The sequence below is a fragment of the Hyla sarda genome, chromosome 9 (genome assembly GCF_029499605.1).
Source record: "Hyla sarda isolate aHylSar1 chromosome 9, aHylSar1.hap1, whole genome shotgun sequence".
Classification (NCBI taxonomy): Eukaryota; Metazoa; Chordata; class Amphibia; order Anura; family Hylidae; genus Hyla; species Hyla sarda.
In genome coordinates this window covers 111,690,048-111,718,006 of record NC_079197.1, presented here as the reverse complement: position 1 = coordinate 111,718,006, position 27,959 = coordinate 111,690,048, and the positions used below count along the sequence as shown (strand labels likewise).

Here is a 27,959-nt window from a genome sequence, read left to right as displayed (position 1 = left end):
CATCTGGAGATGATGTCGGACCTGTTTCCCACTGAAAGGTCTAAGGTGGCTTTCGTAGTCAGCCTTCTGTCCGGAAAAGCCCTGTCATGGGCCACACCGCTCTGGGACCGCAATGACCCCGTCACTGCCTCTGTACACTCCTTCTTCTCGGAAATCCGAAGTGTCTTTGAGGAACCTGCCCGAGCCTCTTCTGCTGAGACTGCCCTGTTGAACCTGGTCCAGGGTAATTCTTCCGTTGGCGAGTATGCCGTACAATTCCGTACTCTTGCTTCAGAATTGTCCTGGAATAATGAGGCCCTCTGCGCGACCTTCAAAAAAGGCCTATCCAGCAACATTAAAGATGTTCTGGCCGCACGAGAAATTCCTGCTAATCTACATGAACTTATTCACCTAGCCACTCGCATTGACATGCGTTTTTCCGAAAGGCGTCAGGAACTCCGCCAAGATATGGACTCAGTTCGCACGAGGCGTTTCTTCTCCTCGGCTCCTCTCTCCTCTGGTCCCCTGCAATCTGTTCCTGTGCCTCCCGCCGTGGAGGCTATGCAGGTCGACCGGTCTCGCCTGACACCTCAAGAGAGGACACGACGCCGTATGGAGAACCTCTGCCTGTACTGTGCTAGTACCGAACACTTCCTGAGAGATTGTCCTATCCGTCCTCCCCGCCTGGAAAGACGTACGCTGACTCCGCACAAAAGTGAGACAGTCCTTGATGTCTACTCTGCTTCTCCACGTCTTACTGTGCCTGTGCGGATGTCTGCCTCTGCCTTCTCCTTCTCTACAGTGGCCTTCTTGGACTCTGGATCTGCAGGAAATTTTATTTTGGCCTCTCTCGTCAACAGGTTCAACATCCCGGTGACCAGTCTCGCCAGACCCCTCTACATCAATTGTGTAAATAATGAAAGATTGGACTGTACCATACGTTTCCGCACGGAGCCCCTTCTTATGAGCATCGGATCTCATCATGAGAGGATTGAACTTTTGGTCCTCCCCAATTGCACCTCGGAAATTCTCCTTGGACTTCCCTGGCTTCAACTTCATTCCCCTACCCTGGATTGGTCCACTGGGGAGATCAAGAGTTGGGGGTCCTCTTGTTCCAAGAACTGTCTAAAACCGGTTCCCAGTAACCCTTGCCGTAACTCTGTGGTTCCTCCAGTAACCGGTCTCCCTAAGGCCTATATGGACTTCGCGGATGTTTTCTGCAAAAAACAAGCTGAGACTCTACCTCCTCACAGGCCTTATGATTGCCCTATCGACCTCCTCCCGGGCACTACTCCACCCCGGGGCAGAATTTATCCTCTCTCTGCCCCAGAGACTCTTGCCATGTCCGAATACGTCCAGGAGAATCTAAAAAAGGGCTTTATCCGTAAATCCTCCTCTCCTGCCGGAGCCGGATTTTTCTTTGTGTCCAAAAAAGATGGCTCCCTACGTCCTTGCATTGACTACCGCGGTCTTAATAAAATCACGGTTAAGAACCGCTACCCCTTACCCCTCATCTCTGAACTCTTTGATCGCCTCCAAGGTGCCCACATCTTCACTAAATTGGACTTAAGAGGCGCCTATAACCTCATCCGCATCAGAGAGGGGGACGAGTGGAAAACGGCATTTAACACCAGAGATGGACACTTTGAGTATCTGGTCATGCCCTTTGGACTGTGCAACGCCCCTGCCGTTTTCCAAGACTTTGTCAATGAAATTTTTCGTGATCTGTTATACTCCTGTGTTGTTGTATATCTGGACGATATCCTAATTTTTTCTGCCAATCTAGAAGAACACCGCCAGCATGTCCGTATGGTTCTTCAGAGACTTCGTGACAACCAACTCTATGCCAAAATTGAGAAATGTCTGTTTGAATGCCAATCTCTTCCTTTTCTAGGATATTTGGTCTCTGGCCAGGGACTACAGATGGATCCAGACAAACTCTCTGCCGTCTTAGATTGGCCACGCCCCTCCGGACTCCGTGCTATCCAACGCTTTTTGGGGTTCGCCAATTATTACAGGCAATTTATTCCACATTTTTCTACCATTGTGGCTCCTATCGTGGCTTTAACCAAAAAAAATGCTGATCCCAAGTCCTGGCCTCCTCAAGCAGAAGACGCCTTTAAACGACTCAAGTCTGCCTTTTCTTCGGCTCCCGTCCTCTCCAGACCTGACCCTTCCAAACCTTTCCTATTGGAGGTTGATGCCTCCTCAGTGGGAGCTGGAGCTGTTCTTCTACAAAAAAATTCTTCCGGGCATGCTGTCACTTGTGGTTTTTTCTCTAGGACCTTCTCTCCAGCGGAGAGGAACTACTCCATCGGGGATCGAGAGCTTCTAGCCATTAAATTAGCACTTGAGGAATGGAGGCATCTGCTGGAGGGATCAAGTTCTCCTGTTATTATCTACACCGACCACAAGAACCTCTCCTACCTCCAGTCTGCCCAACGGCTGAATCCTCGCCAGGCCCGGTGGTCTCTGTTCTTTGCCCGATTTAATTTTGAGATTCACTTTCGTCCTGCCGATAAGAACATTAGGGCCGATGCTCTCTCTCGTTCCTCGGATGCCTCAGAAGTTGAACTCTCTCCGCAACACATCATTCCTCCTGACTGCCTGATCTCCACTTCTCCTGCCTCCATCAGGCAGACTCCTCCAGGAAAGACCTTTGTTTCTCCTCGCCAACGCCTCGGAATCCTCAAATGGGGTCACTCCTCCCATCTCGCAGGTCATGCGGGTATCAAGAAATCTGTGCAACTCATCTCCCGCTTCTATTGGTGGCCGACTCTGGAGACGGATGTTGTGGACTTTGTGCGAGCCTGCACTATCTGTGCCCGGGATAAGACTCCTCGCCAGAAGCCCGCTGGTTTTCTTCATCCCCTGCCTGTCCCCGAACAGCCTTGGTCTCTGATTGGTATGGATTTTATTACTGATTTACCCCCTTCCCGTGGCAACACTGTTATTTGGGTGGTCGTTGATCGATTCTCCAAAATGGCACATTTCATCCCTCTTCCTGGTCTTCCTTCGGCGCCTCAGTTGGCTAAACAATTTTTTGTACACATTTTTCGTCTTCACGGGTTGCCTACGCAGATTGTCTCGGATAGAGGCGTCCAATTCGTGTCTAAATTCTGGAGGGCTCTCTGTAAACAACTCAAGATTAAATTAAATTTTTCTTCTGCATATCATCCCCAGTCCAATGGACAAGTAGAAAGGATTAACCAGATCTTGGGTGATTATTTGCGACATTTTGTTTCCTCCCGCCAGGATGACTGGGCAGATCTCCTCCCATGGGCTGAATTCTCGTATAACTTCAGGGTCTCTGAGTCTTCCTCCAAATCCCCATTTTTCGTGGTGTACGGCCGTCACCCTCTTCCCCCCCTCCCTACTCCCTTGCCCTCTGGTCTGCCCGCTGTGGATGAAATTTCTCGTGACCTTTCCATCATATGGAGAGAGACCCAAAATTCTCTCTTACAGGCTTCATCACGCATGAAGAAGTTCGCGGATAAGAAAAGAAGAGCTCCCCCCGTTTTTTCCCCTGGAGACAAGGTATGGCTCTCCGCTAAATATGTCCGCTTCCGTGTCCCTAGCTACAAGTTGGGACCACGCTATCTTGGTCCTTTCAAAATTTTGTGTCAAATTAATCCTGTCTCTTATAAACTTCTTCTTCCTCCCTCTCTTCGTATCCCTAATGCCTTTCACGTCTCTCTTCTCAAACCACTCATCCTCAACCGTTTTTCTCCCAAATCTGTTCCTCCCACTCCTGTTTCCGGCTCCTCGGACATCTTCTCGGTCAAAGAAATTTTAGCTGCCAAAAAGGTCAGAGGGAAAATTTTTTTTTAGTGGACTGGGAGGGTTGTGGTCCTGAAGAGAGATCCTGGGAACCTGAGGACAACATCCTAGACAAAAGTCTGCTCCTCAGGTTCTCAGGCTCTAAGAAGAGGGGGAGACCCAAGGGGGGGGGTACTGTTACGCCGAGCGCTCCGGGTCCCCGCTCCTCCCCGGAGCGCTCGCTTCACTCTCCCCGCGGCAGCGCTCCGGTCACGTCCTCTGACCCGGGGCGCTGCGATTCCGCTGCCAGCCGGGATGCGATCCGCGATGCGGGTAGCGCCCGCTCGCGATGCGCACCCCGGCTCCCCTACCTGACTCGCTCTCCGTCTGTTCTGTCCCGGCGCGCGCGGCCCCGCTCCCTAGGGCGCGCGCGCGCCGGGTCTCTGCGATTTAAAGGGCCACTGCGCCGCTGATTGGCGCAGTGGTCCCAATTAGTGTGTTCACCTGTGCACTTCCCTATATCACCTCACTTCCCCTGCACTCCCTTGCCGGATCTTGTTGCCTTAGTGCCAGTGAAAGCGTTCCTTGTGTGTTCCTTGCCTGTGTTTCCAGACCTTCTGCCGTTGCCCCTGACTACGATCCTTGCTGCCTGCCCCGACCTTCTGCTACGTCCGACCTTGCTTTTGCCTACTCCCTTGTACCGCGCCTATCTTCAGCAGCCAGAGAGGTGAGCCGTTGCTAGTGGATACGACCTGGTCACTACCGCCGCAGCAAGACCATCCCGCTTTGCGGCGGGCTCTGGTGAAAACCAGTAGTGGCTTAGAACCGGTCCACTAGCACGGTCCACGCCAATCCCTCTCTGGCACAGAGGATCCACTACCTGCTAGCCGGCATCGTGACAGAGCTGGGTCTCAGTAGGCCAAGCCCTTCACATTAAAATCTTTACATTTTTTTTTGTTTGGTTATATTATTATTTTTCCTTTTATTTATGTTTTGACTCATGCATGCTGCATGCGAGATAGTTATCATACTTATTTTGTTTGCGAAATAGTTATCATACTTACTTATTTTGGCCAAGACCTTAAAATGAAATATGAAGTAGGCTCAATGCAATGTAACATGTGTAATGATTTAAAGTAGGATTGGGTAAATGTCAAAAGGCAGTACAAAAGAAGCCCTTGATTTACTTCCACATTATTTGAACTTTACATAATTCTAAAATCATGTTAACTGATGCACAAGAAACTTGGATTAGCATGGAAGAAAAGCTATTTTTATTGTACTAAAAATTTTACAAATACTGGAAATCTACCAATTTATTGGGTCCCATATTAACAAAGTTTTCAGATGAAGTAATATAGGCATCTCGTTCTCAGCATACTGCTCAAATGCATCATAATAAGTTGCATATGTTGTAGTTGTCGCAGTTGGTCCCTCTCTTTTTAGTTGCTTTAAATGGTAATGTTTGTTTTTTAGGAACCCTCAGGTATATACAATAACAAACACAGACTTCATGCATATTTATGTAGTTATGTCATATAAGAAAAAGGACATGAAGTTACAGAGCAAACTTTAAATGTAATTATTTGTAGTACAGTACATACCTAGCCTGTATATTTGACATTGTCCCGAAGGACTTGGCCGAAGGTGCCTGTCAACTAATCATATCAGATATTGACATGAAGGCCTGTACAGACAATGAAGGCCAGGGGGGTAAATGGTTGTTTGGCAAATTGCTTTACACATTAGGGTTGATTTACTAAGCAGTGTAAGGAGATGGAAAATCTTACATTAATAAAGCTGATAAGGGTTATGAGGAATATAAAAAACATGGCTGTAAAAAAGTAAAGTAAAAAAGAAAGAAGAGGACAGCGCCTTGTGTATTACCTAAGGCACCAGTGTCCCAACAGGGATAGGGGAAGGTCGACTCTTCAAGTTGGCCACTCATCTGGTTATAGATATAATGTGCATATCACCCCAATGGGGTACCAATGATCTTGTGGAAACGAACTGCTAAGCCCAAAGGCAGAATGGGAAGGAGAGAGCCTTCTCCCATACAGAACCTTAAAGGACATCTGCAGCGTTTCAAACACTTATCCCCTATCCTCAAGATAGGGGATAAGTGTTTGATCGCGGGGGGTCCGAACGCTGTGGCCCCCGGTGATCTCCTGTACGGGGCCGCGGCTGTCCCCTGCAGGGGGCGTGCCAGCCGCAGCATGATGTTGCGGCCGGCATGCCTCCTCCATACATCTCTATGGGAGAGGCGGCGAGGCAGCATTCGTGCCTCCCTGCATCCCCCATAGAACTGTATGGGGACGGGGAGAAGACGGGGCATCACCGCCGACCTCTAGGTCAACGCTACGCGCCTTAGCACTCACCATGAGCGCTTATGGCGGCGCCCCGTTAGGGAGATTCGGGGGGGTCCCAGCGGTCGGACCACCCGCGATTAAACACTTATCCCCTATCCTGTGGATAGGGTATAAGTGTAATGCCGCTGCAGTTGTCCTAAGAAATAAAAAGGAAAAAAAACTTTTTGCGGGCGCTATTCTTGATTCCAGAAATTTCAAGCCAGATGCTGGAGTATGGTTAAAGTACTATATAGCACTATCCAATCACATGCCAATCTGAGGAAGGAGGACTGTACCGCTGAAACGCTTCATTGATTTTTATTTATTTAACAATAAACATAGTGCTATATAGCACTTTAACCATACTCCAGCATCTGGCTTGAAATTTCTGGAATCAAGAACAGCGCCTGCAAAAGTTATTTTCCTGTTTATTTCTTCTTCTAGAAACAGCAGCTCACCTCTCCATGGGTTGTCTCCGGTATTGCAGGTCAACACCACAATTTTCACACAAATTGGCTATAGAAGGCTATGTATTTGAATGACAGCAGAAGCAGAGGACAGTCAGGATGGTCGAGACTTTCTAGAGAATTATACAGTGGTTCCTATGGCCAACCTACTGCCAGTTATTTGCTATATAACCAAACCCAAGTTCAGTGAACACCCCACACTTTGCTTAACCCCTGAAGGACCAAGCCCATTTTCACCTTAAGGACCAGAGCGTTTTTTACACATCTGACCACTGTCACTTTAAGCATTAATAACTCTTTGATGCTTTTACTTTTCATTCTGATTCTGAGATTGTTTTTTTCGTGACATATTCTACTTTATGTTAGTGGTAACTATAATATATTATACTTGCATCATTTCTTGGTGAAAAATTCCCAAATTTGATGAAAAAATTGAAAATTTTGCATTTTTCTAACTTTGAAGCTCTCTGCTTGTAAGGAAAATTATAGGAACCAAAGTTGTAGGTGGAGAAACTGGAAGCTTGTGTTCACGCTGTCAAAGAAGTGGAGGAGTCCCAGGTAATATAAGAATATTTATTCCATAAACTTGTGCACGCAACGCGTTTCAAAACCCTCTTTTTTTTTTCATCAGATGCCTGATGAAAAAACCAGAGGGTTATTCGACAGCGCGAACACAAGCTTCCAGTTTCTCCGCCTACAAATTTGGTTCCTGTTGTCTTCACGCTGACTTGGTCAGCGTGGGAAGCCGCAGCAGTCAAATTTATCTTGCCTTTCTGAGTGTTGTGCCTTTCCAGCACAACTCCCCCAGGTGAATGAGTTTTCCACCAGATTTCCACGCTTTGGTGTCACCAGTGATTCCACACAGGGAGCGCTCTTTGTTCTTTTCTTTGTAAGGAAAATGGATATTCCAAAAAAATTATATATTGATTCACATATGCAATATGTCTACTTTATGTTTGCATGATAAATTTGACATGTTTCTACTTTTGGAAGACACCAGAGGGCTTCAAAGTTCAGCAGCAATTTTCCAATTTTTCACTAAATTTTCAAAATTGGAATTTTTCAGGGAACAGTTCAGTTTTGAAGTGGATTTGAAGGGACTTCATATTAGAAATACCCCATAAATGACCCCATTATAAAAACTGTACCCCTCAAAGTATTCAAAATGACATTCAGTAAGTGTGAACCCTTTAGGTGTTTCACAGGAATAGCAGCAAAGTGAAGGAGAAAATTCAAAATCTTATTTTTTTTCACTCGCATGTTCTTGTAGACTCAGTTTTTGAATTTTTACAATGGGGTAATAGAAGAAAAAGCCCCCCAAAATTTGTAACCCAATTTCTCTCGAGTAAGGGAATATCTCACATGTGTATGTCAAGTGTTCGGCGGGCGCATTAGAGGGTTCAGAAGGGAAGGAGCGACAATGGGATTTTGGAGAGTGAATTTTGCTGAAATGGCTTTTGGGGTGCATGTCACATTTAGGAAGCCCCTATGGTGCCAGAACAGCAAACAACCCCCCCCCCCCCCCCACACACACACACACACACGGCATACCATTTTGGAAACTACATTTTTCGTTTTCACGGACCACTGTTGCAAAAATCTGTCAGACACAAGTGGGGCGTATATGCTCACTGAACCCCTTATTACATTACATGAGGGATGTAGTTTCCAAAATGGGGTCACATGTGGGGGGGCATTGTGCTGGCACTATGGGGGCTTTGTAAAAACACGTGGCCTTCAATTCCGGACAAATTTTCTCTCCAAAAGCCCCATATTGGGTATTTCCATACGCAGGAGAAATTGCGCTACAAATTTTGGGGGTCTTTTTTTCCTTTTACCGCTTGTGAAAATAAAAAGTATGGGGCAACACCAGCATGTTAGTATACATTTTTTTACACTAACAGGCTGGTGTAGCCCCCAACTTTTCCTTTTCATAAGGGGTAAAAGGAGAAAAAGCCCCCCAAAATTTTTAGTGCAATTTCTCTCGAGTACGGAAATACCCCATATGTGGCCCTAAACTGTTTCCTTGAAATACGACATTGCTCCGAATTGAGAGAGCGCCATGCGCATTTGAGGGCTAAATTAGGGATTGCATAGGGGTGGACATAGGGGTATTCTTCACCAGTGATTTCCAAACAGGGTGCCTCCAACTGTTGCAAAACTCCCAGCATGCCTGGACAGTCAGTGGCTGTCTCGAAATGCTGGGAGTTGTTGTTTTGCAACCTTTTCCTTTTTGGAAACACTGCCGTACAATACGTTTTTCATTTTTACTCGGGGGGGGGGGGGAGTGAAAGGGGTGTATATGTAGTGTTTTACCCTTTATTATGTGTTAGTGTAGTGTAGTGTTTTTGGGTTACATTCGCACTGGCGGGCATTTACGGTGAGTTTCCGGTAGGAGTTTGCGCTCTGGCAAAAAATTTGCCGCAGGTCAAACTTGAAGTAGGAAACTCACTGTTAACCTGCCCGTGTTAATGTGCCCTGTATATTCACATGGGGGGGGCAAACCTCCAGCTGTAGCAGAACTACCACTACCAGCATCTACTCACAGACCGTGCATGTTGGGAGTTGTACTTTTGAAACAGCTGGAGGCACACTGGTTGGAAAACCTTCAGTTAGGTTCTGTTACCTAACTCAGTATTTTCCAACCAGTGTGCCTCCAGCTGTTGCATATCTACAACTCCCAGCATGTACTGATCTCTGAAGGGCATGCTGGGAGATGTAGTTATGCAACAGCTGGAGTAACGCAACTACAACTCCCAGCATGCCGAGACAGCTGTTTGCAGTTTTGCAACATCTGGAGGGCTACAGTTTAGAAACTGTGGCCCTCCAGATGTTGAAAAACTACAAATCCCAGCATGCCCAAACAGCAAACAGCTGTCCGGGCATGCTTGGAGTTGTAGTTTTGCAAGATCTAGAGGGCCACAATTTAGAGACCACTGCACAGTGATCTCTAAACTGTGGCCCTCCAGCTGTTGCAAAACTACAAGTCCCAGCATGCCCAAATAGCAAACAGCTGTCTGGGCATTCTGGGGGTTGTAGTTTTGCAACATCTGGAGGGCTACAGTTTAGAGACCACTGTATAGTGGTCTCCAAACTGCAGCCCTCCAGATGTTACTAGGCAACTCACCGGCTTCCGTAGGATCCAGGGAGCTGCATCGCCATCCTCTTCTGCCGCCGTTCTCTGCTGCCGATCGCCGGCTGCCGATGGGTAAGTGGACTTCGGCGCTGGTCTCCGTCGGTTTCTCCATTCTGCCCGGCCTACTGGGGGTGGGCAGAATGGGGGAACAGAACGTTAACCCCCCCCGCCCCCGATCTGCTATTGAATGACCAATAGCAGGGATAGGAGGGGTGGCACCCCTGCCACCTCACTCCTATCCCTTTAGGGGGATCATGGGTGTCTTGGACAACCCCAATCCCCCTTATTTTGCGGGTCCCGGAGACCCGTATGACCCGGAATCGCCGCAAATCGCCGGTTTGAATTCACCGGCGATTTGCGACAATAGCCGACAATTGGGGGGGGGGGGCATTTGCACGGGGTGCCTGCTGATAGATATCAGCAGTCACCCTAGTCCGGTCCCCGCCCCGTACGCGGCAGGGACCGAAATTCCTTACGGGCGTACAGGTATGCCCTTGGTCCTCAAGTACCAGGGGGCGAAGGCATACCTGTACACCCTTGGTCCTTAAGGGGTTAAATAAATGCAAGGGGCATTAAAATCTTGTATAGTTGGGGGTCAGCTACAGCTTTATTACCAACATATAGATCTTTATCCTCATGATGTGGAGAATTTCAATGGTTTCCGGCATGGAATGTCTAAAACCAGTTAATTTTGGTTGTATGTACCACCCAATGGCTGGCACAACTGTTTAACTGAAATAACCAGCTGTGACTTAAAGGGGTATTCCGCCCCTAGACATCCTATACCCTATCCAAAGTATAGGGGATAAGATGTCTGATCGTGGGGGTCCGCCTCTGGGGACCACCCCAACCTCTCCTGCAGCACCCACTTGTCATCAGCTGCGGAGCAAAGATTTCTCCATGCGTGATGACTCACAATACAGGGGCCGAAGTATGGTGACATCACGCCCCGCCCCCTCAATGACAGTCTATGGGAGGGGCAGCCATCACGCCCCCTCCCATAGGCTTGCATTGAGGGGGCGGGGACATGATGTCACGATACTCTGGCCCCTGTATCGTGAGTCATCACGCACAGAGCGATCTTCGCTTCGTGCAGCTGATGACAAGTGGGTGCTGCAGGAAAGATTGCGGTGGTCCCCAGCGGCGGGACCCCTACAATCAGATATCTTATCCCCTATCCAAAGGAAAGATGTCTAGGGGCTCCTTTAAATACCAAAACATAAACATGCTAAACCAATTACACATAATATAGATAAAGGTTTCGAACATTTTTTCTGCAGTCAGTGATCCATGATAAAGAGGAAGAAAGATAAAGTAAATGCAGTAAATAGCCAATAGGGGAGGGTGGAGGGGGAGGAGACAGTCTACCAGCTCAGCGTGGGATCATATACCCAAGAACCACTTACTACTACCTCCCTACAGTCAGAAAGTGGATGCTAAGAGACTGTGCCTCATAAAACTTTCAAGTCTAGTTTTGTTTAAAAAATTTTAAAGTTGATGTCCTTGCTGTGCAATAAAACTTTTGTGGGGCAGTTAGCCATTGTCCTTTACCCACCTGAAGCTTGCCCATCCTATGTGTTTCCCAGCACTAGATTGCCTACAAATCCTGTGTAGTCTGATCATTAGTCATCAGTTTGCCATTATACACCCTTCTTTACAACTGCCGCATCAAACCAAAAAAAAAAAAAAAATTACAATATTTTTATATTATGTGAATATCTATGTTTGGCATATTTCTAGTGAACAGAATATGATAAACAAAGATCATTAGACTATAAAGCTCATCAATTCTGCCATTTCTGGGCTCTTTTCAATGGTGATAAATACCTTTACAAATTAATGTAGCTCTGTTCATTTTACAAAGTAAACACTTTCCAAAGCAGCCCCGGCACTGTACAGAACACAGCTCTTTGATTTATGATTTTAGTTTTTTGAAAAGTCTTTCCAGAACACAGTGTTAAGAATGTCTAACATTCAGTGGCTGCAATAATGTTCTATGTGCATCCAGTGTAAGTAACTGTGATATTAAAATGTTTGCCAAGACCCAATGGTACAAAGAATTTTGTCTTTGGATGTTTGCAATTTATGTGGTTTTTATAACCACAAGAGGTTTTTGTTTTTTCCTCGTCCTTGGGGAGATGGGCTGAGTTTGTAGACGTTACTAAGACAGAGCTTTATAGAACACACAGAATTGTTTGTTCACAGAGATAGAAGTACAAATTAATCACTGGCATATGACAAGTGGAACATGACATTTGCTAGCATAGTGTGTATTATAAAAAGAAAAGCCTTGTTTAGTTTTACAAATCCAAAACAATGATTCCTCTGTAACACTTTTACAGTTACGAATAAAAGGTTTCTAAAAACAAAAATGTAAAATGCTGACATGTATTTGACAAATAATAATATTAATATTATTATTTTCATTGTTATTATTAATAATAATAATAACGTATTATTATTATTATTATTATTATTATTATTATCATTAGCATTTTTAGTAAACAGTCTATTAATTTAAAAAGTACCTCCAGGAAAAAAACGATAAACCGATAAACCATGTCACCGTAATGAGTGCCATATGGGTGGTTTCCTTGACTTTTTCTAGGTTTGATTGATAGGTCTCTCCCAAATGGTGTTTTTTTTAATTTTTTTTCCACCTGGGACACTGCCTGGGGCTTAATATTGATTTTTATCGATGACAAAATGTTTAACCATTTATCGCCACAGTCACTTTTGCCATTGTGTTTGTTCAGTTTTTCAACCCAGCGTTCCAATACTTTTAACAAATAACAAAGAATTTCTTTACTGTATAAATTAAGCAATTGCAGAAATATCGGATGTTGTGAGCTTTCTTTAAGGATCTATTTTATTCATTTTAATTGGGAGGCACAAGGAAAACTTTAATCATTTCACATAAAATGTCACAATAAGTGAAATAAATCTCTAGGGAAATAAAGGTTTATATATTAGGCTTTTTATAAGAACCTTTTATGTAAAAAAAACTAAACCAAACTTATTATGGTAATTCAATTAATGATAATGTGTCAAACATGAGAAGGATATATACCGAATCTGAAATCTGGACTATCTAAGCATTTTTTCTTTATTTTGACATTTTTTTTAGTGTTGAGCGCGAATATTTGAATAACAAATTTTTATCGCGAATATCGGCACTTTGCGATTTCAGTAATATTTAGAATATAGTGAAATATATTTGTTATGACGAATATTCATTATTTTTTTTCATGAATTCACAAATTCACGAATATTGGCACTTCCAGAAGACACTGATCCCGCCCTTCTTTAGCTTGTGGGACAATGAGAAGGATACTACAGTTGTCAGAAGTTAGCAACATCCCTAGCGACAAATAGGAAAGTAGTTAGTTGAAAGATATAATCGCGCATGAGAATTTTGTGAATTTCATTACAAATTTCGTATGGTAAAAAAGTTAATGAATAAGCGAAATTCGTGACATATTGCGAATTCGAATATGGCCTATGCCACTCATCACTACATTATTTTCAGGTGAGTAGTTTACACACAACCACTTATCCCTAGCGGCCTCTAGTCTGTGCAGTGTTATAATTTATTCTTCCTTTAGATGTAAACATACTGTACAAGGAACAGATGGAAAATCTGTTGGCCTATATCATGTAGCCATGACAAGTGTAACAATGTTTAAGGTATCAGATGGTAGATATACTGCGCATATATTATGGGAACTTGTTACTTTGGTTATCCTGTATAGAAGCACTTATGGTGTGAATTCAAGGATGATTGTTCCTCTATAAAGGTTGAGATGTATAAGTTAAACACATAAGGTTATGTTAAATCAGTTTTGTCTTAACCTACAGGAAATGACTCATTTGTGGCCCCCACCTCTGACTGGAATCCACACACCGTGTAAAGCAGAACAGTCCAAATTTCCAATTCCTAGCAAGGTAAGTCCCAAACAAGAGTTCATTCTGATTCTGAAGAGTTAATTCTGAAAATCTGATCTGAAGATATCTGAGATTGGAGTCCAAAGGACAAGGCTCTCTAAGCGGCCATGTACATTAGACTAATGTCAGCTGAACCTTACCTGAACAATCCATTATTTCCTTTATGTTCATGGTAATCATCGACAATCTTTCAAAAAAGGTTGCCAATGTATACCAATGTACCTACACTGGACCCATTGAGTTTAGTGGACTGACCTAGTCAAATAGTGAGTTTAATAGACTGACCTAGTCAAATGGTGAGTTTAATGGACTGACCTAGTCAAATAGTTTGGTCCATTTTTTTTATGTATTTGGTAATTTTGCAGGACAGAGTAGCAGACCAAACTCCAGCAAAATGAATACTCTGTGATAAAGCACTAACAGCGGGAAATGCTTTAGAGGATTTTTTTTTGTTCAACAGTTTTTTTATTAATTTTTTTTTCTTTAAAACAGATAATTGACAGTAAAGAATGTGTAAAGAAAGTATGTAGAATAATAAACAAAGGTCATTACATATTAACAAGACCAGGTTACAATATGGTAATCTGCATGAGGATTTTATCGTGTTTTTCTGCACTCCTGTTGGGCAAGTTTTCCAATAAAGTTAGACCTGTTTTTAACATACACTGTTTTTTACAGCAAAATGCAGTCAACGTTTAACTTTCTTAGTCTATTAAACTCATTAGCAACAAAGATATATCAGCTCACCCTCCGTCTCCAGAATAAGACCCAATGCACGGACACCACGGTGCAGTGGGCGGCAGGATACAAATACAGAAAAAGTCCAGCGCCAATGGGTAAGTGGATTAAAACTTCAAGGCTTTATTGAAATCCTTTAAAATAACAGTTTACAAGGATGTACATGAGGCAATGGCTCAGCTTGACGCGTTTCGTGGTATCCCACTTTATCAAAAGCATAATGCAAGCATTATACACAGCATTAAAATAAATAAACTCCAAATGACAAATAACAGTCAGCTGAAGAAACAATTAAAACAATGGGTAACACATATGCAATAGGTTCTCATGAGCATTGGGTCTAGAATTAACCCTTAACATACAGAAGTAAAGAAGAAAAAATATATGTGTATGAATCTACATGTAACATTCATGCAAGTGAAAAATTATCTTTCTTTATTATTTTCTTCTCTGTACTAGTGTTGAGCGGCATAGGCCATATTCGAATTTGCGATATTTCGCGAATATATGGACGAATATTCGTCATATATTCGCTAAATTTGCATATTCATAATATTCACGTTTTATTTTCGCATATGCGAAAATATGCGTATGCGAAAATTAGCATATGCAAAAATTAGCATATAAAAATTTGCATAAGTGAAAATTTGCATATGTGAAAAATGACATATGCAAATTTTCGCATAAGCAAAAATGAGAATATGCTAATTTTCGCATATGCGAAAACTCCCACACCAGTCTCACACAGTAGTATTAGAGCCTTCATTACACCACACAAGCTGGAAGCAGAGAGGGGTGAGCACTGTGATGTGTACTGTGAAAAAAAAATATTCCTAATTACGAATATATAGTGCTATATTCGAATTTGTGAATATGCGATATTCGCGAATAAAATTTGTATTGCGAATATTCGAGAGCAACACTACTCTGTACGTATTTCATATTTGAACTCCATATTCTTGCATGTTCTGAGAAAGAAAATAATATTCAAGCCTGCGGATGGAAATAATTCACTTGTATAATTCACTTGCATAATACAATACAAAAACACATATTTTTTAAAAATGCAAGCTTCATAATGTGAACAAATCCCAATCTGTTGATCACAGTATAAAACTTCTTTGTAAAGAAAATGCAACTGTGTGATGTGAATAAAGACTTTTAAAGAGACTTAAAGAGATTTTCATAACATGGTTAATAAGTAAGAATTAAATCATGGCGTAGATTTAAACCAGAGGGCTGCCTGCTTCCCAACATAAATATCCAGCACGTCTCTCTATTAAGACATTTTTTATGGAGATCTCCTCCTCTCTTGGGCAAATATACCTTCTGAATACCCTGTATGGTTAAACTTGACGTGTCAGCGCTGTGACACTCCCTGAAGTGGCATGTCAGAGCTGAGACACCTATAGCATTATTAGAAATATCTGAAATATGTCTTCTGACTCTGGACTTAAGTGAGTTCACGGTACAGCCGACATATTGTTTCTTACAGCTTGTGCACAATACCAAATAAACCACTCCTTTGGTATTACAATTTATGAAATTCCTATACTTATATTTCTTTCCTGTTGCATATGAGAAAAATTCATCTGTATTTACCATAAAGGTGCATGTGATACATTGAGAATCCACACACTTGTAGTTACCTTTACATGAGAGTCAGTGTGCTGCTATGGGTTGTGCAGAGTTAAATTCACTAGGGGAGAGAAGGTTGCCCAAAGAAGGTGCTTTTTTAGAGACAAAGCCAATGCCATTTGATACAATCTGTTTTAAAATCAGATCCTGTTCTAAGATGCGAATATTATGTTGGATAATTTGTTTTATATGTGTAAACTGTCTTCTGTAAGGGGTAGTGAAAAATACTTTTTTCTCTTGTGTCCTGGTCAGATGGAACGTTCCAATGTGATATCAAATGTCAGCGATTCAAAGATAATGCTTTATTTTTAGCACCATCAATGTTGTCTTCACAATAACCCCATTGAAGGAGTTGGTCGGTCAATTTTTTGGCTTCCAGATTATGGGTATTCACATCTGAACAATTCCTCCTTAATCTATGAAATTCACCATGTGGAATGTTGTTCATAACAGGTTTAGGGTGACAAGATTTTTTCAACAAAATATTATTTCCAGCAATACGTTTTCTGTAGGGCTTAACTATCACCTGATTTTCATTGCTGGTAAGTATCACGTCCAAGAACGGAATTCAATTCGGACCATAACAGCAGGTGAAGCCCAAATTCATACCATTGCAATTCAGGTATGAAATAAAGGCATCAAATCTCTACTCGTCACTTTTCCAAATTATTACCAAATCATCAATGTAACGCCCTACCCAATATAGATAAGAAACAAAGGGATTATGCAAAGAAAAAATATACCTTTCTTCAAAGACGGACATGTAAATATTTGCAAATTGTCTTTATTCACATCACACAGTTGTGTTTTCTTTACAACAGAAGTTTTATACTCTGATCAATACATTGGGATTTGTTCACATTGTGAAGCTTTTTTTGAATATTTGTTTTTGTATTGTTATACACACAAGTGAATTATTTCCATCCACAGGCTTGAATATTATTTTCTTTCTCAGAACATGCAAGAATATGGAGATAAAATCTGAAATACGTACAGAGAAGAAAATAATAAAGATATTTTTCACTTGCATGAATGTTACATGTATATTCATACACATATTTTTTATTCTTGATTTATGTATGTTAAGGGTTAATTATTGACCCCATGCTCATGAGAACCTATTGCATATGTGTTACCCATTGTTTTAATGTTTTCTTCAGCTGATTGTTATTTTTCATTTGGAGTTTATCTATTTTAATGCTGTGTGTAATGCTTGCAGTATGCTTTTGATGAAGTGGGATACCACGAAATGCGTCAAGCTGAGCCATTGCCTCATGTAAGCTGCTATTTTAAAGGATTTCAATAAAGCCTGGAAGTTTTAATCCACTTACCCATTGACGCTGGACTTTTTCTGTATTTGCAAACACAATAGGTCCATTGGGAGCATGCTGTTGTACTGTATATATTTGCAACCTTTTTTAATTGGTTACCGATGTATACCACAAGCAGAAGGGAAGATCATAATGGGAATTTAGCTTTAGGAGTATAGTAATTTTTTTATCAGATGTTGGGAAGAAAAAGTCAACATTCCCTTTCCTTTGTTTTTCAAGAAAAAAGCCACTGCCAGAAGTGTCACGCAGCAGGTATTTTCTTTCTTCCAAAAGAGAACACGAGCATACTTGTCCGAACCAAGTGTTCATGCATAAGGAAGGCTTTCTTTTTTAGAAAAGAATCATATGATCTTTTTACTCTACCCATTGGTATGAGTCCCAGTTTATGACTTGATGTACATTATTAAAGAGAGCTATCCATCTGGGACACAGAGGCCAAAAGTGGCAACCATTGTGGGCACTATCTTTCTGAACTCCTATTGCTGTATTCGTAGATGAGCTATTATTTGTTACATCATTTTTAAGTCTTTTGATGATGGTTTTGTAAAATCTTAGCTGTGAACTTAAAAAAATTAAAAACATGTTTTTTTTTACTTGAGCTTTCAAAGTTTATTGAATAAATTTGTGTTAAGTTGTGTTACACTTCAAAGTAGAATAATATCATTGTTTTTGTTACAACTATCAATTTCAATGCTTTTGCTCCTTCTATAATATCTAAATGGGTTTAGAGTAGCATATCTAGATATTGCACACAAAATGATCAAAAATCTGAAGATAATGTTTTATGTATTGGATTATGTTTAATGGTTTTCAGACAAAAACATTTCACTAAAAAGACCATAAAGTATAAGTCAAGCTGAGCCCAGTGAAGATAATCATATCTATGTAGTGTTATCGAGACATGCGGCAAATAATGCATTTTTACCATTTAAAATAATAACGTCCCTTTACATCTTGGTTATTTGTCCTTAGCGTTTAATCCCCACTCCAGTCTTATGAATTTTAGATAAAGTTAAATATGTGATTGATAGAGAGAGATAATGCACAAGCCTCTAGCTATGTGACCTAAATCTTTATGTCTAGATGATATGTGGATTACTGGTTTGATTTATTTATGTTTATTTTTACAGGAGTCTCAACATCTGACCTCAGGATACAGCATACAAAGTATGTATTTTGTTCACCTAGATAATCATATTGTACTGTGTACAGTGGGGTTACTGCAAGATTCTAGTTTTATGAACCAGGAACTATTATGGGCTATAGTTATTATTATTATTATTCTCTGTCTTAATGCATATATTTAAATATACTGTAACTACCTAACCATCACAATTATAAGTTTGATGGACAGACAGTCTATTCCAAAAGCATAGGTCTGAATATGAATGTGGGTCCTTTATTGCAGCTATAAAGGTCTCCCCTCTATTGAGGTACTTTTGTACAAAATTTTGGTATGAGAGTGACTTTGTGCCTGTTTAGCCAAAAGAGCATTTTTGAGTCCAGTCAGTAAAGTTGAAAAAGAAAGTATGAAGGGGTAAAGTCTGTCCTTGAGGAGAGAGCCAAAAGGCATGTGGAGTTTTATAGGTCATTTAAATTTCACTAGAACAACATATGCAAAAGTAGCCTTCCTCCTAAAAGAAGAGAGTTTACTCTCTGTTGCCAACTATTGGAGTTAATGGGGTACTTTAGTGGATTTATTTTTTTTTAATCGGCAGGTGCCAGAAAGTTAAACAGATTTGTAAATTACTTCTATTAAAAAATCTTAATCCTTCCAGTACTTATCAGCTACTATTTACCACAGAGGAAATTATTTTCAGGAACTGTCCCGAGGCGGAGAAAATCCCCATAGCAAACCTATCCTGCTCTGGACAGTTCCTGACATGGTCAGTGGTGTCAGCAAAGAGCACTGTGGTCAGACAGTAAAGAAATTCAAAAATAAAGAACTTCCTCTGGAGCATACAGCAGCTGATAAGTACTGGAAGGATTAAGATTTTTTAATAGAAGTAATTTACAAATCTTTTTAACTTTCTGGTACCAGTTGATTTAAAAAAAATGTTTTCCACTGGAGTACTCCTTTATCGTCACTTTAAGCCAATGTGTGGAGCTTTAGAGGTGACTGGGAAATGATAGCCAAGCCAGAATCTCTCCCAGCAAGAAGAGTTACTCATAGACCAATCATGATGGAAAAGAGAAAGGATCTTTCAAAAACTGTTGCCTCAGCTTCAGCTTTAGGAAGTTCCAACTCTGTGAGTTTGTTTTGTGTACCACTGTGTAGCTTAATAGAGTTGTTATTCTTAGACACCTTTATTTCTTTTCAAACCATGATTTTGTGGTGTCCAGCAGTGTTATATGTAGGGGAACGGATGCAACTTTCTTAAAAATGTGTACCATGTAGTATAACTTTTGTGTGATTGGGATTTATGGATACTTTTCCCATATGCACTGGAAGAGTTCCCGATGATAGGTCAAACAGACCCCACAAACGTTGTGAGAAAGAAAGCAGATGACCTGAGAATATCTAGTCTCTCACTAAATTACTTTCAAAAAGGACATCTTACTATAAAGCAACTGAGCTCTCAGTGCAATTCATACTAGTCCAATATTTGTCTTCAAAGATTGTATTTCTATGCACTTGATTTAATGCACATGGTTACAATATGTGTAGCTGAAATACCTAATCTCAATATTCAGTAAGGGGAACACATAGTTTTGGCTGTATAGCTTTCGTATGTGTGGACCCACAAACTGATAAAGCATCACATTAGAATCATTGACTGGTGAAGCAAATAATAGTGATTATGTCATTATAGCAGGTCAGAGATATGTGGTGTCACAAGGCCAAACTACAAAATTTTAGACAAGTGATTTTTATTGCTTAACCCCTTAAGGACTCAGCCCATTTTGGCCTTAAGGAAATAAAAGACAATTTCATTTTTACGTTTTCGTTTTTTCCCTCCTTACCTTCTAAAAATTGTAACTCTTTTATATTTTCATCCACAGACTAGTATGAGGCTTGTTTTTTGCGTGACCAGTTGTCCTTTGTAATTACATCACAAATTTTACCATAAAATGTATGGCGCAACCAAAAAAATACTATTTGTGTGGAAATTTCTAAGAAAACCACAATTTTGCTAATTCTGGAAGGTTTCATTTCCACGCTGTACAATTTACGTTAAAAATGACATGTGTTCTTTATTCTGCTGGTCAATACGATTAAAATGATACCCATGATTATACACTTTTCTATTATTATTTTGAGGGGTTAATGGCGGACATCCGCGCAATCGCAGATGTCAGCCATTACCGGCGGGTCCCTGGCTTCTATCAGCAGGCGGGACCTGCCGTGCATGACCCGAGCATCGCTCCGATGCTCGCGGTCATGTACAGGATGTAAATGTACATCCTGGTGCGCAAAGTACCGCAACTCCAGCATGTACATTTACGTCCTTGGTCGCTAAGGGGTTAAAGGGGTTGTCCGGTGAAAAACTATTTTTTTTTTTTTTTTATTATCTGGTGCCAAAACGTTAAACAGATTTGAAAATTAAATCGAAAAAAAATGGGGTATGTGCAGCTCACAATATAAATTAATCGAGGCTAAATGGAAAGTATTTACACCAAAAAAATACTAGTACAAAATAATATATAAGGAAAAAAAGGGGGGGTACCAAATGCCTCTAGACTAATACCATAAAATGGTACATGATGATGGAATTACAGAAATCGGACTGTGCTTCACTTTAAATGATGTACAAATTTAATATAAAAAATATTACAAATAAGACATAAAATAAATAATGCAAATCTAATACATAAATGCCTCCTACCACAGGGCCCTTGTGGGGAGGTATGATATTTGAATACAAAGCATATATTAAAAAATTTTAAAATATAGCATGTGAATTACGTTCTACCGCTATCCCAATATATTGCAAACCGACATAGTGTACTTTTGTGCGGCACACTCCGTTCTCATGTGATTTAGAACAGTTCACAAAGTGATATAGTTACCAACTCCTAGAGGTAGTTTTGGCTGAACGTCCGAGAGATGGATATGTGAGGGCTGTGTCCAGCGCTAGCGTGCGCATACGGTGACGGGCCCGGATGCCACAGGCCAAAAAGGTCACCGGTCACGGAGTAATTGCAGGCTCGATGGCAGATGTAGTGGAGGCTGTGTCCAGCGCTGGCATGCGCTTGCGGTGACGGGCCCGGTTGCCGCAGGCCGAAGAGAAGTCACCGGTCACAGAGTGGCTCCGGAGGTGGAGATGTACTCGGAGATAGATGGATCTTGCTCCGGAAACAAGGAAAGGAAAGCCTTGTGGAAGATCTCTCGGCGTCTGGTGGAATGGCGGATGAATTACAGCCAGGTGTAAAATCAGCAGATGATGGAGTTGTGTCGGAGGTAAGTGATGGCTGTTTGTGGATTGCGGTGGTCATGCGGTAAATATTTCTTTCTCTATGAGAAAGAAATATTTACCGCATGACCACCGCAATCCACAAACCGCCATCACTTACCTCCGACACAACTCCATCATCTGCTGATTTTACACCTGGCTGTAATTCATCCGCCATTCCACCAGACGCCGAGAGATCTTCCACGAGGCTTTCCTTTCCTTGTTTCCGGAGCAAGATCCATCTATCTCCGAGTACATCTCCACCTCCGGAGCCACTCCGTGACCGGTGACTTCTCTTCAGCCTGCGGCAACCAGGCCCGTCACCGCAAGCGCATGCCAGCGCTGGACACAGCCTCCACTACATCTGCCATCGAGCCTGCAATTACTCCGTGACCGGTGACCTTTTTGGCCTGTGGCATCCGGGCCCGTCACCGTATGCGCACGCTAGCGCTGGACACAGCCCTCACATATCCATCTCTCGGACGTCCAGCCAAAACTACCTCTAGGAGTTGGTAACTATATCACTTTGTGAACTGTTCTAAATCACATGAGAACGGAGTGTGCCGCACAAAAGTACACTATGTCGGTTTGCAATATATTGGGATAGCGGTAGAACGTAATTCACATGCTATATTTTAAAATTTTTTAATATATGCTTTGTATTCAAATATCATACCTCCCCACAAGGGCCCTGTGGTAGGAGGCATTTATGTATTCGATTTGCATTATTTATTTTATGTCTTATTTGTAATATTTTTTATATTAAATTTGTACATCATTTAAAGTGAAGCACAGTCCGATTTCTGTAATTCCATCATCATGTACCATTTTATGGTATTAGTCTAGAGGCATTTGGTACCCCCCCTTTTTTTCCTTATTGATTTGAAAATTAGTTCTATTTAAAAATCTTGACATAGAAACACAGAAACATAGAATGTGTCGGCAGATAAGAACCATTTGGCCCATCTAGTCTGCCCAATAATCTGAATCCTATCAATAGTCGCTGGCCCTATCTTATATGAAGAATAGCCTTATGCTTATCCCATGCCTGCTTAAACTCCTCCACTGTATTTGCAGCTACCACTTCTGCAGGAAGGCTATTCCATGTATCCACTACTCTCTCAGTAAAGTAATACTTCCTGGGTTTACTTCAGGGAGATCATGTCAAACAAATATTTTTGACTGGGTGACTAAAATAATAGATTGTGAAGGGGCAATAGACATCAATATCTAGATTTTATTAAGGCTTTTGAGACTGTCCCACATAGAAGACTTATCAATAAACTGCATTCATTGAGCTTGGACTCCCATATTGTTGAGTGGATTAGGCAGTGGCTGAGTGACAGACAACAGAGGGTTGTAGTCAATGGAGTATATTCAGAGCAAGGTCTTGTTACCAGTAGGGATCTCAGGGATCTGTACTGGGATCAATTTTGTTTAATATCTTCATTAGTGATATCGCAAAAGGTCTCGATGGTAAGGCATTGGTCTTTTTGCTGATGACACAAAGATATATAACAGGGTTGATGTTCCTGGAGGGATACTTTTTTTTATTTAGGCAAACTAGAAGAATGGTCAGAACTCTGGCAACTGAAATTTAATGTGGATAAGTGCAAGATAATGCACCTGGGGTGGAAAAACCCTAGGACAGAATATAGAATATTTGACACAGACCGGACCTCAGTATCTGAGGAAAGGGATTTAGGAGTAATTATTTCAGAAGACTTAAAGGTAGGAAGACAATGTAATAGAGCAGCAGGAAATGCTAGCAGAATGCTTGGATGTATAGGGAGAGGTATAAGCAGTAGAAAGAGAGAAGTGCAGATGCCACTGTAGAACACTGGTGAGACCTCACTTGGAGTATTGTGCGCAGTACTGGAGGCCGTATCTCCAAAAGGATATATATACTCTAGAGAGAGTTCAGTGAAGAGCTACTAAACTAGTACATTGATTGCAGGACAAAACTTACCAGGAAAGGATAAAGGACCTTAACATGTAGAGCTTGGAAGAAAGAAGAAAACTACCACAAGAGGACATGTTTTAAATTAGAGGGGCAAAGGTTTAAAAGTAATATCATGTTGTTTTTCATCTTGCAAACCATGGGATTTTAGATGTTCCACAATCCTATTCTTTAGTAGGGTTTCCATTAATTTTCCCACTATTGAGGTCAGACTTACTGGCCTATAGTTGCTTGATTCCTCCCTTCAACCTTTCTTGTGAATGGGCACGACATTTGCTAATTTCCAATCTTCCGGCATGACTCCTGTTGCCAGTGATTGGTAAAATAAATCAGTTAACGGTTTTGCTAGCTCACCACCAAGCTCTATTATTAATTTAGGGTGTATCCCATCAGGCCCCTGTGAGTTATTTGTCTTCACTTTAGACAGCAAACGTAGAACCTCTTCCTCTGTAAAGACACATACATCAAACAATTCATTAGTTTTCCTCCCTAATGGAGGTCCTTTTCCTTCTTTTTCATCTGTAAAAACTGAACAGAAGTATTCATTAAGGCAGTCGGCTAGCCCTTTATTCACTTTTTTCATTTATATATATCTGAAGAATGTCTTATCCCCTTAACCCTTCCAGTACTTATCAGCTGATGTATACTACAGAGGTAGTTCTTTTCTTTTTGAATTTCCTGTCTGTCTGTCCACAGTGCTCTCTGCTGACACCTCTGTCCATGTCAGGAACTGTCAGGAGCAGGAGCAAATCCCCATAGCAAACCTCTCCTGCTCTGGACAGTTCCTGACATGGATAAAGGTGTCAGCAGAGAGCACTGTGGTCATACAGAAAAGAAATGTAAAAATAAAATAACTTTTTGGAGCATAAAGCAGCTAATAAGTACTGGAAGGATTCAGATTTTTAAATAGAAGTAATTTACTAATCTGTTTAACTTTCTTGCACCAGTTGATTTAAAAAAAAAATAGTCTTTTACTGGAGTACCCCTTTAAGGTGCTTCTGATTGTAAATGCAAAAGGTACAACAGTCCCCCTACCTATCATGTGCCATTTATCATACTGGTTGCTTACAATTTTTTTCTCTTATTTTTTGTTCCTATAGAACGATGTGAAGCCACAAACAAACCTGCTGTCAAATCTGCTGCTGTCCCACAAAAGTCGTAAGTAATATACTTTTCTTTTTTTTTGAATGCGGAATTGTTGTGGTTCTAGGGAGATAATCTTGTCTGCAGCTCCACTTATTGTGGCAAATCCTGCTGACTACACCAATTGTGGTTTTTAGAATAAGAGTACTACAAAACATGCCCCTCCCTCGGCCATGTGCTTTCTTTGTTAGCGTCCCCAAAATGGCCACCAACTATATGAAACGGAAGCATGAAGTATAGGCTAAATTTATAGGGCCTAAATATGTTTGTAAACACTCAGAAACACTGATTAAGTTTTGCACAACTATGAAATAATTGTACAAGATATTTTGGCAGAAATGCCTTGTACCAGCAGTTTATCCCACCAAATTAACAATCATTCGGTAACCAGCAAAGTTGATAACATTTAATAAAACATTAATTAGCTAAATTAAATAAGACATACATAGAAGCATTAATACAAAAGTACATATTCTATGTTTAGAAAACTAGCATGGATCTACCCGAGAGATATAAATAGTTAGTGTAGAAATGATACAGCAATATACTTATCCATCCCAGGCTACGGTGTTGAGGAGAAGATGCTCCTCTCTTTTAGGAAGTTCAAAGAGACCAAAAAGAGCCTTTTCTAAGACTAATAACCCGCTAATACCCAACCTTGTGTCTTAGGCTCCGCCTACTTCCCACACTTAAAGTGGAAAAACAGGTTCCTTGGCCACGCCTACTGTTGCTGTGTTTGAAACTAAGCTTTAGGATGTGGGGGCAGGGAAATGTATACTAACTGGGACATATTGGAGGTAAAAACACATAATTCCAATATCCATAACGTTTATCCATAATGTTTAATTCATATATTCCTTTACTTGTGGAACAGATTACATTTTTCAAAAATTTAGATTGCATCGGGTCTCAGTCTTGACACTCAATCGTGTGTTATAGCCAGGTAAAGTGCATGGTAGTATAGGCTATTGAGCACAACAGTTGGCTCTGGAAGCCAGCTGGGGAGTGAAACACGCTTCCATGCACTTCATCCAGCTATAAGTCGAGATCACAGTGGGTCTTAGTCAAAGATGATCTAAATTACAGTAATGCTTTTAAGATCTTGAACTTTGGTGTGAAACACTGGCAAAGATATATGCCAACAATTAGATGGAGAAAGGTATTTAAGATGGCTGGTAAATTGTGCAAACTTTTCTATATCACTTGCATCTAAGTAATAATTGTGCCTTTTTTGCATATCTTGTCATTCTTTTTATATTGATGGATTTTACCTGGATTTTTCCATCATAGAAAATATTCATATGGAATGAATATACTGTGTAATAGGATTTGACCACTAGCTGAATAATCTCTAATCCTTGAAAACACACGTTGTGGTAGCAGATAATCACCCACTGACACATCGAGTCTGCTAATCTTAATTATTAAGAGGGTGCCCAGATATGACACAGTTGATTACACCATCATTTGCAAATTCTTCTCATTCCTTCCTGCTGTTTTATGCACATTATGTCTACATGTGTGATGGAGCTTTTCATTCTATTAAGTGTGGATTTCTTTTTTTTCTGAGACACTACTTTTACATCTTTCTTTTTTCTTTATTATCTTAAATTAGACTAAAACACAAAAACTGCATTGTGAAACACAACATAACAGTAAAATGTGAAAGGGAATGACACATTATTCCATCAATCATTTACTCTCAGCCTCAGCCATCTAGTTATTGTATGTGCCTTAGGACTGAATAAAAGATAGCAGAGAATTCCAACTAAGGCTGGGTTCACATATATCAGGCGTCCAGCATAGTTTCCCTCTGGCGTGCACTGGAGGGAAGCTGATGCTAGAACTGCTCCTATTCATTTGAATGAGACAGTTTACAATCATCCAGCATTAGGCTGGGTTCCCATATACCCGGCATCCGGCATAGGTGAACTCAGCCAATATCTTGACTGATGCCTATATCTCTGATGCCTACATCTCGACGCAACAGCGTGTTCAAACATTCGGCATCAAAATTGAGACGCTGGCTGATTATGAACTGTCCCATTGAAATGAATGGGATCAGTTTCCCTCTGCTGCATGGTGGAGGGAAACAATGCCGAATGCCTGTTTATATGTGAACCCAGCCTAAGGCTGGTACCTGTGGCATTCTACACAACGTCAGCTTAACCTGTTCAAGAGAAACTGTTTAACAGAAGTTTACCTATAGTATTTATGCTTTTATTTAAAGTGTAAAATGTCTATGTTACTGGGCTTTATAGGAGAATTTTCCTGAAAGATGCTTCCTCCTCTGACATCACTCTGCAGGTATTGGCTGTGTGTATAAATGCTCATGTAGATAAAGATTCTGCACTCACTATTGAAGGAATCTTATATTCTTTATTGAAGTAATCACATAAATGAATAAGAAATGATTAAGGCAGCAGGGGTGTACAAAAAGACCAACGCAATTTTGTACCTCCCGATACTTCTTCTGGTCACAATCTACATGAACGTTTATGGAAGACTGCTATAATATAGATCTTGCACCGCCACAAAGCAAATACTCAATCATATCCACCTGAGCACATAGATGAGGAGGATAGAGGAGTAGCAGTGCCAGACCATACATCTCTATTTGAATGAATTATTGGCTGTGTGTAACATACAACTCCTGGTAAAATTATGGAATCACCACACTTAGAGAATTGTCACCTAACTTTTCAGAGTTGTCCTGGGAAAGAAACAATCTGTGTTTGGTGGCAAAAAGTTCAAAGGTATAATGTTATTATTCATAGTGCACACATCTTCCATATCAGCTGTGCTCTTGTAAGCTCTGGTAAGCTATAACATCATGTCACACTCTCTGAATTCAGAGCTCCCGCCTAAGCTCCCATTTCCCCTTATGTCTGATTGGGGCAAGACTGGTGATATGAAGGGGGAGAGCTGGTATTACTGCTAATTAGATTCATGACTAATTAGATAATGCAGCAGGCTACCTGTTCTGACAGAACCTACTGTACCTAACAGCTTCCTGCTGCCCTATCTAATAAGCAGACAGAAGGGGAGGGGGAAGCAGGTACAGTAGATCTGCATTCAGAGAGTGTGGCATAACGTCACAGCTACAAGCCAGACAGCTCAA

General features: G+C 41.2%; 1 protein-coding gene across 1 annotated transcript in view; it reads left to right on the top strand.

Moving 5' to 3' along the window:
- Positions 1-27,959, top strand: part of AFF2 (ALF transcription elongation factor 2) — a 674,912-nt gene that overhangs the window by 383,851 nt on the left and 263,102 nt on the right. The window contains exons 5-7 of the mRNA XM_056540361.1: positions 13,548-13,634; positions 18,472-18,508; positions 24,796-24,853. Of these exons, the coding sequence (XP_056396336.1) occupies positions 13,548-13,634; positions 18,472-18,508; positions 24,796-24,853 (182 nt within the window). The remainder of the gene's footprint in view (positions 1-13,547; positions 13,635-18,471; positions 18,509-24,795; positions 24,854-27,959) is intronic.